We start from the raw sequence: 18,054 nt of genomic DNA on the forward strand, positions 1-18,054 counted from the left end.
TCTACATCTAACTGATTTCTTCCCTTTGGGCTGATCAACTATCTTCCAAGTATGGTTTCTGATAGAGGCATCCATCTCTACCTTCATTGTATCTTTCCACTCAGGAACTGACAAGGCTTCCTACATTGTTCTGGGTATGGGAATATTAGCAATGGATGCAAGAAAGGACTTGTAAAAGGGGGACAGATGATCATAGGACAATAACTGGGAAATGCAATGGGTTGTGGATGTGGTGCAACAGCATTTGCCTTTACGGACTACAATGGGAAGGTCAAGGTCATCCAATGAAGGTGAGGGCTCAATAGTGGAAGGTGAGGGCTCAACTATGGAAGGCATCTCCTCTGTAATATCTGATAAAGGAACTGTGGTACCTAGATCTGGATCCACAGAAGGAACTGGGGTCAGCCTGAATTATTGATGACCGAAATCAACCTGCCTCCACCGTCTGTGATAGACTCTCAAATCCCGGCACCTCTGACAACCCTCCCCATTACATCCCTCTTCACTCAATGGGATAGGTAAAGGAACTTCTGATGAGTCAATCCCAACCTCACTACTCTCCCCTTGAGAAGAAACCCTAGGATAATACGGTTCATCCTCAAAGAAAGTGACATCCATAGAGACAAATCTCCTCCTAGAAGTAGGTTCATAGCAGCAATATCCCTTTTGAGTTTGTGCATAACCAAGGAAAATACATTTTGAGGCCTTAAGATCAAATTTGGAACGATGAGGGCCAAGAATCTGAACAAAGCAAGTACAACCAAAGGTTTTAAGGGGAACAATAAACAACTCTTTATCAAGATATAAAAGGGTAAAGGGAGGTTTCATGTCAAGAACCAGTGAAGGAATCCAATTAATGAGATATACTGTTGTAAGAATAGCATCCCCCAAAAAACGTATAGGCACATTGGAGTTAAACATAATGCTTCTAGCCACCTCCGATATGTGTCTATTCTTTCTCTCGGCAACCCCATTCTGTTGTGGTGTATGAGGACAAGTATTCTAACGGATACTCCCATGGTCAAAGAGATAAGAAGCTAATGGTTTTGCAAAGTATTGTTTCGCATTATCGGATCTAAAAATCTTGATTTTGACTCCAAGTTGGGTTAAAATCATCTGATGAAAGATCCGGGTCAATATTGGAACCTCATCTCGAGAATGCATAAGGTAAACCCAAGAAAAACGGGTATAATCATCAACAAACAGCAAGAAATATCTGTACCCCCCCCCGATACCATGGTTTCAAATGTCACGAAACTTCGCTAATGTCGCCCGACATATGTCGATGTTGATGCTCACCGACATGAAAATGGATGGTAATATAAAAATTACATTATTTTGGTCGACATTTCCGAAATATAGGAAATGTCGACAAAATCGGTCCAAATAACAAAAAAAGATAGTTTTTCCTATTATGTCGATAGGATGTCAACTAATGTACATTAATAATATAATATATTAGTATATTATATTAATATAATACAGTATATTAATATAAACTATTCCATTAATAATTTTTATTTAATATTTCAAATAAAATATTTATAAAAAAGAGTTAACAAAAAATAAAGTAATTACTTTATAATATAAAACATTAAATATTTTTCAAGTAATAAAATATTAACTAGTTAGTATTTTTAAAATATTTATTAAAATCAGAAAATGTTTATTAAATTTTATAATAAATTCATTAAGTTTTATAAGAAATCAGAATTTATCATAGTCTTAATACTACAAAAAGGAAAACAAAATGTACTATAACTTTAATATTTAAAAAATCAGAATAAATGTATTTCTATTTACTAGTGTGAAATAAATATATTAGAATTTATAATAAATCAGAATAAAAAATAAGAAAAGAAAATATCGGATAACCTTGTAAAAACATCAAAATGCATAATAAATCAGTAAATCATCATTTACTAATTTGTTATTGATCTTAGTTTCTTGGCTTTATATAATTGTTGGGAATAAGATAATAATCTAGAAATATGTATTAATGCTTCTTTTATCATTTTACAGAATATCATTGCATATTTCCACAACGTCTCTAATTTTTACAATATTTCCCCTCGACATTTCCAACATATGTCCTATATTTTGTTAAGCAACATTTCCATCAACATCGACATTTTAAACCTTGCCCCATAGCAGTGATATGATAAGGTCCCCAGACATCGGTATGCACAACTTCAAAAGGAATATTACTTCTTTTATTACTCAATGAATAGGTTGTTCTACAATGCTTTGCAAGCTCACAACTTTCACATCTCAAATTGGGCATCCAAACAGACTCGAACAAACTAGGAAACAAACTCTTCAAAGCCCGAAAGGATAAATGACCCAACCGATTATGCCAAAGCATAACCTGACCAACAAATTGAGAACAAATGACCTCCAAGCTTCACTATCTTCCCAATGAGAGCTCCCTCCAAGCAGATAGATTCAATTCGTCTCACAGCTAGTCCCAATCACCTTCCTTGTCTCCAAATCCTAAAAAACACATCAATTAGGAAAGAAAGTCACTGGACAATTTTGGTTCTTTGTAATGCTACTAACTGAAAGCAAGCTAGTACTAAGTTTAGGAACATGCAAAACCAAAGATAAAGAAATGGCATTAGACAATTTGATATCTCCCTTGCCAAAAATAGAAACAAGAGAACCATCAGCAATGGACACTTTGTTTTTGCCAAAAGATAAATGTCTCTCCTAAATCTATTACCCAATAATGTTCTGTATTACCTAGAGCTGAAGAATGGTAAACTGAGGCCCAATTACCTGAATGAGCAAAAGATGAGGTGGGAGGAGCTAATGGTGGCTGAGGAGATGGAGTTGAATTACCAACTTCATTTTCTAGCTGAATCAGAGCAGATCAGACAGTAGCTAGGGTGTCTAGAGGAGTGCCTCTTGTGCCCCATGAAGTTGTACTATCAGTGTTAACAGCCATATTAGCATTCCCCTTTTTGTTTCTAAGTTTTGCTGGAACTAGACGATGATGCAACTTTCAACAGGTGTCTTTAGTATGTTTAGGTCCCTCTTAGCTTCCTTCTTCATATCCCTCTCCTTATAACCTTCAGACTTAGGTCTAACTGCTATCAAAGCTGATTTGAAAGGTTGTTGTTGCAACATAACCTTTCTCCTAGTCTCTTCACTGTACACTAGGGAATAAGCTTGTGATAGAGTCACATTATCTCTTGTCAACAACTGTTGTCTCACGATATCATATTTAGAATTCAGATCGGCCAGAAACTCAAACACTCTATTAGTTTCAACCTATTTCTATAAGTTTGTGCATCCTTCTGACTCTCACATTCAATTGTTTCAAAGTGGTCAATTTCATGCCACAAGGATTTCAAGGTTGAAAAATAAACTGAGACTTGTTTCTCTCCTTGTTTGAGATTTCTAACCTCACATTTCAGCTCATAAGCCCTAGCAACATTAAGGGGCTGAGAGTTTCTTTCATAACATCCCATATTTCCTTAGTTGCCTTTGCCCACAAGTAGTTTCGGCTGATGTGTGACTGCATAGAGTTGCATAGCCATGTCATCACCAAATAATTTTCCTGAACCCACTTAGCATAAGTGGGATCTTCCTTAGTTGGTTCCTTCACATCCCCCAACAAATAGTTCAGTTTTCCTCTACCCCCAATGGCCATCATGGCTGATTGGGCCCATTCTAACTAGTTTGATCCATCAAACTTAACAGTTGTAATCTGAAAAGTGTTCTCAGTCATGTTACCAAAACCACCAGTCCCGAAAACACCTTCCCCTTGGTTCTTAAACTCCATTCCTGGTTAGGAGTTAATTAAAAGAAGACTTTTAAATCACTGAAATAGGAAAAACTGTACCCAAAAACTGATAACAGCCGACCTAGGATGATGATTTAGATTCTGCTATTACCTAGAAACAATTAACAGCTCTCCTGGACCTTTAAGAGAGCAAAAAACAAACTCAGATGAGAGGAGCAAGTTCAACTACTGCCCCGGAATCAATAACAGACCTGAATTTTAGGTTTTTCCTCTTAAAAAACCCTAAAACAGGTGAAAAAAATGAGAGACTTTCCAGCCGCACCTCTCAGAACAAACAAAGATGGTTTTTTTAACTATCAATCTCAAAAAAAAAAAAAAAAAAAAAAAAACTTACTTTATGAAAAAACGGAAATGCCAACTTATCTCTTACTGCTTCCGGCCTCAAGAAGAGAAAGAACTTTTCAGAAAATTCTGATTGCTACCTTCAATCTTCAATCTTGATCAACAAACTGCTGTCAGCACCTTCAATCTTGATCAAAAACTGATATTGATCATAAATTTACCCAGAAAACGCTGATCAGCACCTTTAATCTTGATCACTTAATTCTTCTCTGATTCTTCCTGACTACCAAGAATACTCTCCAATCTTTGGACAGCTGCTAAAGACTCCTGGTAACCTCCAAGAGCCAGCCAAAGGAATGATCTTTCTACACTTCCAGCCCTAGATAATTTTCATGTGGTCGGCTGAATTAGACCCACATGAGAAACCCTAGATCAAGTGCTTTGATACCAAGTAGTCGAACAAGACTACAATCTGTTTTAAATGTTGATGAGAAAAAAAACAAACAAGGATCGAAGAGAAGAAGGAGAGAAGAGAAGAGGAGAGGAGAAGAGGAACTCAAAGATAGAGTTCTGAAAAGAGAGTGAGAGAGAGCCCGCAATTTCCGCCCCACTCATAAGTTATATTCATATCCAATTAAATGTAAAAGGGCTGAATTACCCTTGCTTACATGGAAAAATAATAAAAGACAAATTAATAACATAAGTCTGAAATAGCTACCATAACGACTAACTGTACGAACACAGTGGGGACCACATCAGTGGGGTCCACATCAGTGTTCTCTACATATTGCAAGGTTCAAGCAAGGATTGGCAAAATATTTTGGCAATCCATAACCCAATAGTATCCTGTCAGATTAGTCATTAGAATACAGTTGAAAGTTGCTTATTTTACCATCTTAATCTGTGAGACTGAGAACTAGCTTCAAATATTCACTCTTGGTTAGATAAGAAACATTTCACAAATAGTATAAGTTATGGAAAATATTTATCATGCTTACTGCAATGGCTGCAATTGGTGTTGTTATTCTTTCTATCACCTCTAATCCATCCTTTGCAAGGCGAAGTTTTGTATGGCTAACATCAGGCTCCACAATAGGAAACCTGCTAGAACAGCAAGAACAACAAAAACAGAATGAATAAAACAAGAAAAATCGTAATGTAACTTCAACAAAAAGGAAAATCCAAAATATGGAGAGTACAATAAAAAAATCTTAAGTAAAAAACTGGCAAACCAAAGCAGAAAAAATAGCAAAACATTTTTATTAAACAACCAGACAAAGTTATTATATTTCTCATCATCTAGGCACGATATAATGAAACATGGAACTATGGAAAAACAGAAAAGTGAAAAAATTGGACAAAGATAAAGAAGTTTAAACCACAACAAAAAATAATAAAATAATTATTGCATCCACAGTTTTATCATTTCTGCAGTTTAGGACACAAAGGAGTAGAAAAAGCAAAAAGATTATAAACATATTTTTGAAAAACGTTATTATAAAGAACCAACTTGAAATAGAACTTGAAAAAACATAAAGAGACAACTTGAAAAATATAGAATATGTAATAGAAAGAACCAAGACTCAAGTGGTACGCTATACCAATTTCATTTTCCTCTTTCATTCTTTCTTTCTGAATAAGGACATGAGGCTCTATTCATTTTTCATAGATAATAAAACTTTCATTAATGATCACAAAATTATGCAAATATGGAAGTAAAGGAATAAATTGAAGAAAAAGGGTAAAATAATAGACCTGCAGAATGCATCATCAAGCAGAAAAAAAGTGACTGCTTGACCAGTCAAACCTTGTTTGACCTGGCTGAAATTTGATGGAACTTAAGTACACATATAGTACTCAAATACTATAGAATTTAAGTTAAATCCAGCATGTGGAAGTGCTGCAACTAAATACTTTAAGTTGGCTGAATTTTGGGTTCTGCAAGTCATGGTCAAAGTCCTAGTAAACCAGTTGGCTAGTAGACCACATTAGCATTTATAGTAATTCCGTCATCACTATTTATAGTATTGTCATCAATGTTATTTACAGTGAAGGATGACTTGCTACTTTTTGTAATTTCTGGTTTGTTATATGTAGTACAACTAGATTGTTTTAGTATCCTAGTTCCTAAAGGAAGTTTCTATTTTTTTTTTTTTTTGGTTTGAAGTTTGAATACAACTAGGAGTTATAGACCAAATAGGAGTTGAAAGTTGTTATTTTGGGTCTACTAAAGAGTGTCAACAACTCTTGTAGAGAACAACCTATTCTATTCAATTGTTTTTTCCCTACTTACTAAGGACTTAATAAAAAAAAAATCTTTTTTCTGTTTCGGCCATAGTAAGCAACTACAATAGAACTTATTCTTGCTTCCTCTTCTATTTTCTCTTCTTTATTTAATGTTGATACTTGCTGCTGAATTCCATTGTTACGTGTTGGAAATTGTCTGCTTTCCAAAGTTAAAAGAGCAAAATTGAAATACAAAACCAAAGATGCCACAAGAGAAGTGCTTCACCCACATAGTAAAAGCATAACAAGTGCAGCCAAAGTCACGAAGGGGAATAGAAAAGAGGTCTTTATCTGGATAAAGGAGGTTAAAAGGGAACTTAAAACCCAACACTCTAGATGGCATATAATTGATTAGGTAGGTAGTAGTGAGAACAGCATCCCCCCAGAATCTTATAGGAACATGTGAGACAAACAAAATAATTCTTACAACTTCAACTATGTGACGGTTTTTCCTCTCAGCTACTCCATTTTGTTCTGGAGTACGAACACAAGAACTCTGGTGAATAACCCCAAAATTAGTGAGATAAGAGGTTAGGTTTTTTTCAGAATATTTTTTGCATTATTGGATCTAAATATCTTGATCCTTGTATCAAAATGGGTAAAAACAAATTCATGGAACTGCCTCACAAGCTTAGAAACTTCATCTCAAGATCTCATCAAAAATAACCAAGTATATCATGAGAAATCGTCAATGAACAAGATAAAGTATCTATAACTTCCCATAGAGGGTAGGTGGTATGGCCCCCATAATCAAAGTGCACAACATGAAAAGGAAAAGAGGATCTTTATTACTCAAAGGATAATTGTTTCTACAATGCTTTGATAACTCACAGGACTCACAGTGAAGGCAAGACAAGTTAATTCCCTTAAACAATTCTAGGAATAAATGACTCAAAGCAAGAAAAGATAAATGACCCAAACGAAAATGACATAACATGATACAACTAAAAGACTCTGAAGAAATAGATCTAAAAACAGTTCTTCCAGGTTGCCCTTGGCTTTGTCCAAGAGTATCCAGCAAATATATTCCATTTGCCTCATGGCCACTCCCAATCACTTTCTAAGATTTCAAGTCTTGAAAACACAATAAGAAGGGAAGAAGGTTACACTGTAGTTTAAGGATTTAGTTAGGCTACTCACAGACAATAAATTAGTATTCAGTCTAGGGACATGAAGGACAAAAGAAAGAGAAAGAGAGTTTGTAGCCTTGATGACTCCCTTGCCAAAGATAGGAGCAAATGAGTCATCGGCTAGGGTAATCTTATCATGGCCAGAAAGCAAATCATAAGAGCTAAACAGAGTGGAAAAGCTGGTCATATGATCAGAAGCACCAAAATCAACAATCCAAGGGATCCTATGATTACCCGAGATAGTTGCATGATTGACAGTAGCACCGCACGTATGCCTGAATGTGCAAATACAGAAGTAACTGGATTTCCCAAAGAGTTGGAGGAAGAGGCTACAATCTCAAGGTGTCTGATCATCCTCCCATACTTCTCATACTCTGTCTTCATAATAGCTAATTGCTCACTAGTAGTCCTCTCATCAATGAAACACCTGTCATTATCTGAGACTGTGGCTATGTTGGCACTTCCTGACTTCCCATTACCAACCTTCTTTTGAAAGTGGAAGAAGTTTTGGATGCAGTTTCCAACATTTGTCTTTTGTATGTTTGGGTTTCTTGCAGTACTCGCATATAACCTCCTTCCCTAAACCACCTAAACTACCTGTAGTCACCTTAGGTTCAACCCCATATTAGCAAAATGGTCACGTGGGATAGTCCCTTGAACCTAGACCAGCCTCCTGCTCTCTTCATTACTCATCATGGCATAGGCCTGAGACAAAAATACATTATCCTTAGCTAGGATATTTTGTCTAGTAATATCAAACTTTGGATTCAAGCCTATCAAGAATTCAAAGACCTTATTCCTCTCAACTAATTTCCTGTATGTCTTAGCATCATTCGTGCTTTTCCAAACAACAGTTTCCATTAGATCTATTTCTTGCCACAAGGATTTCAACATTGAGAAGTATACTGCTAAAGGTCTCTCCCCCTGCCTTAGATTATTCACATCATTCCTTAACTTATATGCCTTGGCCACATTTAGTTTTTGTGAATAAGTTTCAGCAACACTATCCCATATTTCCTTGGCTGAGTTCATCCATAAATAATGCTGACTAATTTGTGGTTGGATCAAATTCACTAACCATCTAATAACAGTATAAGTCTTGTGTTCCTTCCCGAAAGAGAGAGACGAGAGAGACAGAGAGAGAAGAAAAGAGAGAAGAGAAGAGAACGTAGAGGAGAAGAGAAGAGAGCGAGATGTTCGATTGAGACTCAAAAACTAAGGGTTGGCAGCTACCAGCTCATTATTTATATTCACTTAAAATAATAAGAACAGAAGTTACAAGAATGCCCCTAGTGGCAATTCCTAATAATAAACAACTAACAAGAAAAAAAAGAACATTAGCTGACAGCACCTAGGTAGACTAGGCTGATAGCATACTAACAACGTACTAACAGAGAACCAATAAATAAGATTTACAACACTCCCCCTCAAGTTGGGTTGTATATGCCTATCATGCCCAACTTGTCACTCAACTCATTGTGCCACGAGTATGGAAGTCCTTTTGTGAGGACATCAGCAAGTTGTTCCTTGGAGCTGACATAAGGGATGCAATTTTCCTCTTCTTCCAATTTTTCCATTATGAAGTGTTTGTCCACTTTAATGTGCTTGGTCCTCTCATGTAGGACAGGATTACTGACGATGTTAATGGCTGCCTTGTCGTCACCATAGAGAGACATAGGATTGTGAACAGCAACTCCAAGCTCCCCTAGAAGATTTTTTAGCCAAAGAACTTCAGCCACCCCATGTGCCATAGCTCTATACTCCGCTTCAACACTTGACCTTGCTACCACACTTTGTTTCTTGTTTTTCCAGGTCACTAGGTTTCCTCCCACAAATGTGCAATACCCACTTGTGGACTTCCTGTCATCCACAGCACCTGCCCAATCAACATCAATAAAGACTTCCACCTTTAGATGATTATAATTTCTGAATAGTAAACCTATTCCTAGATGCTTTTTTAAGTATCTAAGAACTCTCTCTGCTACCCCAAAGTGAGGTTTCTTAGGAAAGTGCATGAATTGGCTCAAGACCCCAACTGAATAGGCAATGTCTGGACGAGTCATGGACAAATAAATCAACTTCCCACTAACCTTTGGAACTATTTTACATCTTTTAGAGGTTCACCATCACAGTTACCCAATGTATGATCAGCATCCATAGGAGTATCTACTGGCCTTGCACCTAACTTGCCTATGTCTTGTAACAGATCAAGAGTGTACTTCCTTTGAGAAATGAAAATACCACTTTTTGAGCGGTCAACTTCAATTCCAAGAAAATACTTTAGAGGACCTAGATCTTTCACTTCAAAATTAGATGCAACGAATTGTTTCAACTGTTGTATTTCTGAACTCCAATTTCCTGTAATGATGATATCATCAACATACACTATCAAAACAGCAACTTGTTCCTGACATCTCTTCACAAAGAATGTGTGATCGGACTGACATTGCTTGAACCCTACTTGCTGAACTGCCATATGAAACTTACTGAACCAAACCCTGGGAGATTGTTTCAAACCATAGAGAGACTTTCTTAGCTTACACACCTTGTTTTCACTTCCCTTGGCACAGATCCCGAGGGTTGAACCATGTACACTTCCTCCTCTAAGTCATCATTTAAAAAGGCATTCTTAATGTCTAGTTGATGCAATTCCCAGCCAAGATTAGCAGCTAATGATAGGAGAACTCGAATTGAGTTCATCTTAGCTACCGGAGCAAATGTCTCATCATAGTCAACTTCGTATCTTGCTTTATACCTTTCAACTGTCACATCCGCCTTTTGTTTAACTGTAAACACCCACTTACACCCCAATGGGTCTTTCCCCCTTAGAAGATCCACCAATTCCCAAGTTTGATTTTTATGGAGGGCATTAATCTCCTCCTTCATAACATCTATCCATTCAGGGTATTTTAAGGTTTCTGCAACATTTCTGGTACAGGGATGCAATCAACTACAGATAGGAAGGCTCGGTATGAGGGGAAATGTGATCATAGGAGACATACTGGGTGAAGGAGTGTTTGGTAGTGCATGACCTGGCCCCCTTTCTTTGAGCAATTGAAATGCCAAGGTCATCAACAGTAGCAGCAAGGGTGTCAATAGGTGTAGCAGGGTCCGGACTTACCTCCTGGGAGTTTAACGGTCTCAGTGGTTGGTAGCTCCACATCTCTATCACATTGCTGATCTCTACAATGTGTACGTTGGAAGACACAAGAGGGAGCCAAGTCCGAAATAGAAGGAAAAGAGACTTGGCGGACTTGAACCTACTTCTCCTCTTCCACACTACTCTCCCCCTAAGAAGAAGCAGGGAAGAACGGTTCAAACTCAAAGGACACATCTATAGAGACAAAAAATTTATGACTAATAGGACCAAAGCACCGATACCCCTTTTGAGAGGAGGGATACCCCAGAAAGATACAAGGAATGGACCGAGGGTCTAACTTACCCCGAGACGGAGACAAATCATGGACAAAGGTACAACAACCAAAGACTCTCATAGGAATGGAAAATAAAAGAGATTGAGGGAACAACAACTAATGAGGGGTCATGTAGTTCAGCACTCTTGAGGACAGGCAATTGATGACATAAGCAGCTGCAAGTATAGCATCCATCCAAAACCTTTTTGGAACATTCATGTGTAACATCATCCCTCAAGCTACCTCAAGAAGGTGTCTGTTTTTTCTTTCGGCAACACCATTTTGTTGCAGTGTTCTTATGCACAAGCTCCTGTGAATAGATCCATGAGAGGCAAAGAACTCATTCAACGCACCATGGAAATATTCATTTGCATTATCTGATTGAAAGATCTGTATTTCAATATGGAACTGCGTAAACACCATCCTCTGGAAGTCTTTCACGATCTTTGGAACTTCATCTCTACTATGCATCGGGAATACCCATGTATAGCGGAAGAAATCATCGATCAAAGTGATAAAGTATTTATACCCGCCCTCAGAGATTATAGTAGTAAGCCCCCATACATCAGAATACACAATATGAAAAGGAAAACTGGATCTTTTATTACTTGAATGAAAAGTTGTTCTACATTGTTTGCTCAACTGGCATGTTTGACACTGAACATGACTTAAATAAAAACGGAAACAAAGACTTCTCTGTTTCAAAGGAAACATGACCTAACCGACTATGCCACAAAAAAAAATTCTCTTATTTGACTGAATTTATGACTCCGAGGATGACACCAAGAGACCAACTTTGTTGTCGAGAACATAGAGACCATCCATTAGGCTTTCTCTACCAATCGTCCTCCCAGAAATTAGATCCTAAAAAACACATGAATCAGGAAAAAATGTTACACTACAGTTTAAAGAGTTTGTAATGCTACCGATTGAAAGCAAATTTATAGGAAGTTGAGGAACATGCAATACACTATTTATGTTAAGGCCATGGGGAAGGGATATTGATCCTTGGTCTGCAATGGAGGAGAATGATCCATCTGCAAGCCTCATTTTATCCCTTCCTGACAAAAGGCTATAAGTCTGAAACAAATTTAGCTTACCCATCATGTGGTTAGAGGCCCCTGAGTCAATTATCCAAGGGGAATCAGTGGTAGTAGTGACAAGAAATGCAGAATCCGCATTACCTGATGTAGATGCAAATGAAGTAGAAGTACCAGTAACTGAACTATCCATCTGTCGCAAAGCCCTACCCTATGACTTCAAGTGATCTCTGAAGGATTTCATGGTATCTTCCTTAGGGTCAAAACAAGTAAAGTGGTCTCGGGTAGTACCAACAACCTGAGTATCTTGGGTTACCACACGTGCTGCATTATGTGTTATATTCGGCTTCTTCTGACCTTGCACTTTACCCTTTTCTTGGTTCTTCACTGCCCACTTGGGCTTCTCGTGAATTTCCCAACATGTGTCATGTGTATGTCACGAGTGCCGACAGTGAGTACAAAACAACTTGTCTTTATCATCAGCTTTCTTGGACTCACTTTTCTTCCCCATATTGTTATTACCCATTGCAGCCAATGCTGCCTATTGCTCCCCTTCAGTTGTAACCATCACACTCCGCCTAATTTCTTCAGATTGAACAAGGGCATATACTTCTTGAACCAACAACAACTCTTTGCTTCCCAAGATCTGAACTCTCAATGGCTCATAGGCAGGGTTCAGTCCCAACAAGAAAGCAAACACCCGCTGCTAAGAAACTAGCTTCCTATAGGCCTTAGCATCATCATCATGTTTCCACTCTATAGCCAAATAATGATCCAATTCTTTCCAAACAGAAGTAAGGGCTGAATAATAGGCAGACAGACTACGATTTCCCTGTTTACAGGTTGAGAATTCAGCTTGCAACTAGTAAATCTTGACATAATGCCTTTACTCAAAATAGGTGGTTTTGGCCTGTTCCCAAATTTCACTAGCGGTGTCTACCCACATAAAGTTCTTCACATCAAGCTCCATGGCTGCAAGGAGCCAAGACATCACCATACTATTTTCTTGGTCCCACCTATCATGTTCAATTGTGTCACACTTGGGTTCTTTCATTCTGCCATTTATGTAACCAGCTTTTCCCCTTGCTATTACATAAAGTTTCACACTTTTAGCCCACTCCAGGTAGTTCAGGCCATTTAAAGGGGTAATTAGCATGGGAAACATCATGTTTTCACCTCCCATACCAGTTGTACTACAAGTTGGTGTAACTCCAGATGATGCTGAATCATAGTTTGCCATTGAGAAAAGAAGGGTCACAAATATACCAGACCAGATCCCACACAAACAGAATGCCAAACTCAATTCTCACTTCCGGAATGAGAAAGATGCTGCTGAAATCAGTTCAGCAATAGTTTGGCCCTTGGAATAGCCCAGTAATCAGTACAGCAACTAGTCTACTAACAGGCTACTGAAAACAGTCTACCCAAGAAATCTAGAAGTATCAACAATAGGTAACAGAAAGAAAAGTATGTACAATAAGTAAGAGCACAACAAGAATGACTTCATGTGGTGCAGGAGATAACATTTCCCTAAATTAAAACATTACTACTTACAGAAAAAGAAAGGAAATGTAAAGGTAGGGCTTTAATATGGAAAGATGTGAAAATACACTGTGACAGTAGAAATGGCACAGTAAGAGGATATTTGTCAGTATAGAATTCATCATTCATATTGATGACCATAAATAGTTTAGATGAGGCAATGGTAATGATTGTTATGATTCTTCATAATGTGCTATTGATCTGCTTATGATCTCACATATTCTTTTTTACATTGACTTAGCAATTGGCATATTATCCTGAAATTAAAAATTAGGATTGGGCCTTCGTAGGGTTGCCTTGAGAGAGAAAACCACTCTGTTGAAATTGTCCTCAAATAGACAATTTCCCCCCCAACCAAAAGGATGACAGTCATCTCTAGTAATCATTTCCACCGTTTGTAGAATAAACGATTATTATACTAGTTAATGTTGAATCACAATGGTCAATCAATCTATGGCAGTTTCCGGCAACCTACTGAAATCATAAACCAAAAATGCATATCGCAGAAGAGGAACAATTACAATCTAGCAGTATACCTTATTAAAGCTGTTTGGTTTAAATTCTCAAAATAAGTACTTGCCAATGAGGCACATTACAAGATAAGATGAATATAACAGAACGAACTTCCTTCTAACACATAAAATTACCAGGTTAACCAAAACATCCCAGTTTAATTAAGAAACAACAATTATGATGAATACTAAGTCACCGGAAATTCCAAAGAAAACAAGCCCGTGAATTTGAAATACAAAACAAAAGAAAACTAGTAGTTACAAACATATAGTCCACTTACGCCTGACGAAAATTCTCTATTGAAGAAGACCCAGATGCGAATAAGCAAAAGAAGATCGAAACAAGGAAAATCTGACTCGAAAATCCCATTGTTTATCGAAATTGCAGCGTTATCTCTCAAAAGAGAAATGATCGTAGATGGGTTTTTGTAGTTGTGCAGCCAACGTGTCCGTGAGAATTCCAAGGAAAAGAGAACCATTTGGTTTTCGAGGCATAGGTGGAGATAGATCTCAGAAAGCTATGAATTTGATTGCAGGTCAGGTATCCCGAAGCCAAAGAAACGCCTTTGCAATTCGTGCTCAGGAGGGAAAGACCGATTCCGGTCGAGGATTCTTCTTTCAGAGAGAGAGGTGTAGAAATAGTCAGACATCAATGCGATTGTTCAAGTGTGATTTCCGCAGCTTATCAAATATATCCTCTCTTCCATGCCGGTTTATCATATAGGTACACTGCTACGATCCGGGATTTTTGGTGAAGATATATCAGATCGTAGGCATTTTGCATGAAAGCGTGGCACTCCTTCACAGAATCAAAACTTGAAGGTAGAGTTGGCATCAGAGACGCTAAGGATAACAACTTGGCTATCATTTCTAACCTGGGGTGCGCTTCTCACTGATTCAAAAGTTCTCTGACCTTCTATACTTTGGTACGAGGAATTTGAAGCACCGCAGTTGGTGGGAGTTAGCCTAAACAAGATCAGTGACGTTGACAAATATATACAATGCAAATACATACAAAATAATATAAATATAAGGTTTTTCACTCTATAGATTTGTATTCATATTCGTTAGAGCTGTTCCATAACCAACCCACATTTGTTACGATGCTACGACACTGCGCTGAAGCAACAAAATCAAAGCCCTTATTTGTTACTATGGCCCCACTGAATGAGAAGATGCGAAGTACATCAAACATCTTAAGAGTTAAAAGGCCATAATTTTTTATTTTATCCCTGCGATAGAACGGTGGCAAGAAGCAAAAGGGAACTCCTTCGTAACGTCCCTACTGCCTGCCGCTGGCTTGTTAAGAGAGAATAAAAATTTACTCAACACTCTACAAACATGATCCGACACCACACATCCCATACATGATGAGTCCCACTTTTAAGGTCCTTGTATCATGGTGAGATGTTGGGTGTTAGATCAACTTAATAGGGAGACGGAACATGTTTTGTTGGTAGGAGATCCCAACTAACAAGCACTCCTCACACAGCATGTTTTATCCTTGCATGGAAACATCTCATATACTTTGTGTTGTTATTTAAGAAGATATTCCCAAATCCCAATACTTAGTGGGATCTATTGTGAGTTTGATGTGGCGTAATCATAAACATTATTAGCTGAGACTCGTTCATCTGTTAAGGAAAGCTAAACAATACAATACATAAGAGTATATAATTATTTTATATTTTTAAATTTTTAAATGATAATTAATTATTTATATTTTATAATGCTTTTAATAACTTTTTATAATACAAAAATAATAATAATTTATTTTAGCTAAGCTTGTTCATTGAATTGATGAAACTAACCAACCCGATCAACACGACCCAAATTACTCAGTTTTTAATATTTTCGATTGAAATTGGGATCAATTTAACTGTGGCCATTTGTAAATTGACCAAAATCGAATGACCCAATCATAGATATATATATTAATATTTTTATATTTAATATATATTATTTTAATACGGGAAAGTGGGAAAATTCCCATATTTCTTAGTCTCAAATATTTTATGTTATAAATTTATTTTTTAATAACGTTAGTCTAATTTTTAATATTTAAAATTTAGTTTTCAATGTAGTTTTTTAAACAAATTTAGTAAACCAAAAATCAACCCAAACCAATACAACCCAATTTAGTTGGCTTTCACTAATGGTCAATAGATTTTGGGTAACCAACTTCCCAACCTGACCATGTCGATTTGGTTGGACAAATAGCTTACAACCGAACTAAACCAAGATGTAATCAACACTGCTAATTTCATCTAAATTATTATTTTAATCTTTAATAAATAAAAGTAGTTTGATCTCTGATAAATATCAATGAATAAAGTACAACAAAAATACAATAAGTATTATTAAGCAAAAGCTAAATAATAGAAATGGTCATTTATTAAAATACCCCTTATTTTTTCATGGATTTACTAAAATCTACCCTATATATAGTTAAAATTTTACTAAAGCACCACTTATAATTTGCAATAGATTTAATCAATCTTCCATTAGATGACAGTGGAAAATGACACATGCAATCACTTATAATTTGCAAATCTTATAATTTGCAATGGATTTAATCAAAAAATAAAAAGATCATTTTTGCCCTTTATAAGACACGGGGAACCACTCTATTGGTTATATTTGGTAAATTTTGTTTTATGTATCAAAAATAACATTAAGGGTATTTTTGGAATAAAAAATCATGGGCCTATTGACAAAACAAACACTCCTTAATGAAAGGTTGATTAAGTAAATAAGTTGTAAAATATATAGGATATTTTAATAAAATGAAAACTATAAGGTAGGTTTAAGTAAATATGTAAAACTATAAAATGTGTTCTAGTAAATGACCCTAATAGAATCACATAAGATTATACAATTATTTTATACTTTCAACTTTTTAAATAATTAATAATTATTCATATTTGTATATTCTACTTTTAATAAATTTTTTATAATAAAAAAATAACAATAATTAATTTCAATTTGGTTTATTCATTAAATTGATGAAACTGACCAACCCGATCAGCTTGACCCGAGTTGGTCGGTTTTCTAGTATTTTAGGTCGGCTTTGGTTTAAAAATTCACCAATTCGAATGATCTAACCATCGATATATATTAATACTTTATATTTTATATATAATTTTTAATATGGAAAAGTGGAAAATTTCTCATATTTCTTAGTCTAAAATGTTTTATATCATAAATCTATTTTTTTAATAATTGCACTATAATTTTTAAATTTTAATTTAATTTTTAAGTTTAAATATTTTGAACCGACTGACCAAACCAAAAAATCGACCCAAATAGACACAACTTGAGTGGGTCGATTTTCACAAAAGGTCAGTCAATTTCAGCTAACCAACTCCCCAACCTGACTAGGTCAATTTGGTTGGCCAAATAGCCTATGACCGAACCAAACCAACTTATGAACACTCATAATTTTAACTAAATTAATAGTCACATCTCTGATAAATAACAATAGTTTATCTCCAATAATTATTGAAAATTTATTGATATTGAAAAAATATAACAATTACAAAAATGCAATAATTACTAAAAATATATTAACTTAGTCAATAAATAGTATAATCTCAAATATTAGTTTAATCTCTAAAAAATATTAATCAATAAGTTATAACAAAAATAGAATAAATACAATAAGTACAATAAATTAAATTTAAAAATTTCACTAATATTAGTTTAATCTCCAATAATTATTGAAAGTTTTCTATTAAATAACAAAATAAAATAAATTTATACATAATCATTGAAAATGCATTTATCAAAAAAACAATAAATATTTCCTAAATTACAATAAATATATAAAATATGTAAAAAAAATTTATTTGAATTTTATTTAATTAAACCTATTACATATTATTAAATGTTTGAAAACATTTAAATTGATGATCTGGAAAAATATAACTTAAATTATTAGTACATAATTCAGTGATATATTTAGTTATATAGTTATGATAAATATTTAGTTATTTAAATATTTAAGTAATCTATAAAATATTTTTTATTTGAATTTTATTT

General features: G+C 35.5%; 1 protein-coding gene across 1 annotated transcript in view; it reads right to left on the reverse strand.

The window, feature by feature from the left end:
* The window catches only part of LOC148864842 (uncharacterized), a 65,901-nt gene extending 50,487 nt beyond the window's left edge, over positions 1-15,414 (reverse strand). The window contains exons 1-2 of the mRNA XM_088981266.1: positions 14,295-15,414; positions 5,089-5,191 (exon numbers count right to left, since the gene is read on the reverse strand). Coding sequence (XP_088837392.1) covers positions 5,089-5,191; positions 14,295-14,383 — 192 coding nt within the window. The 5' untranslated portion in view covers positions 14,384-15,414. The remainder of the gene's footprint in view (positions 1-5,088; positions 5,192-14,294) is intronic.
* Between the last annotated feature and the right edge of the window lie 2,640 nt (positions 15,415-18,054).

Source organism: Nelumbo lutea, chromosome 3 (genome assembly GCF_056320005.1).
Source record: "Nelumbo lutea isolate HS-2025 chromosome 3, American lotus-T2T, whole genome shotgun sequence".
Taxonomy (NCBI): Eukaryota; Viridiplantae; Streptophyta; class Magnoliopsida; order Proteales; family Nelumbonaceae; genus Nelumbo; species Nelumbo lutea.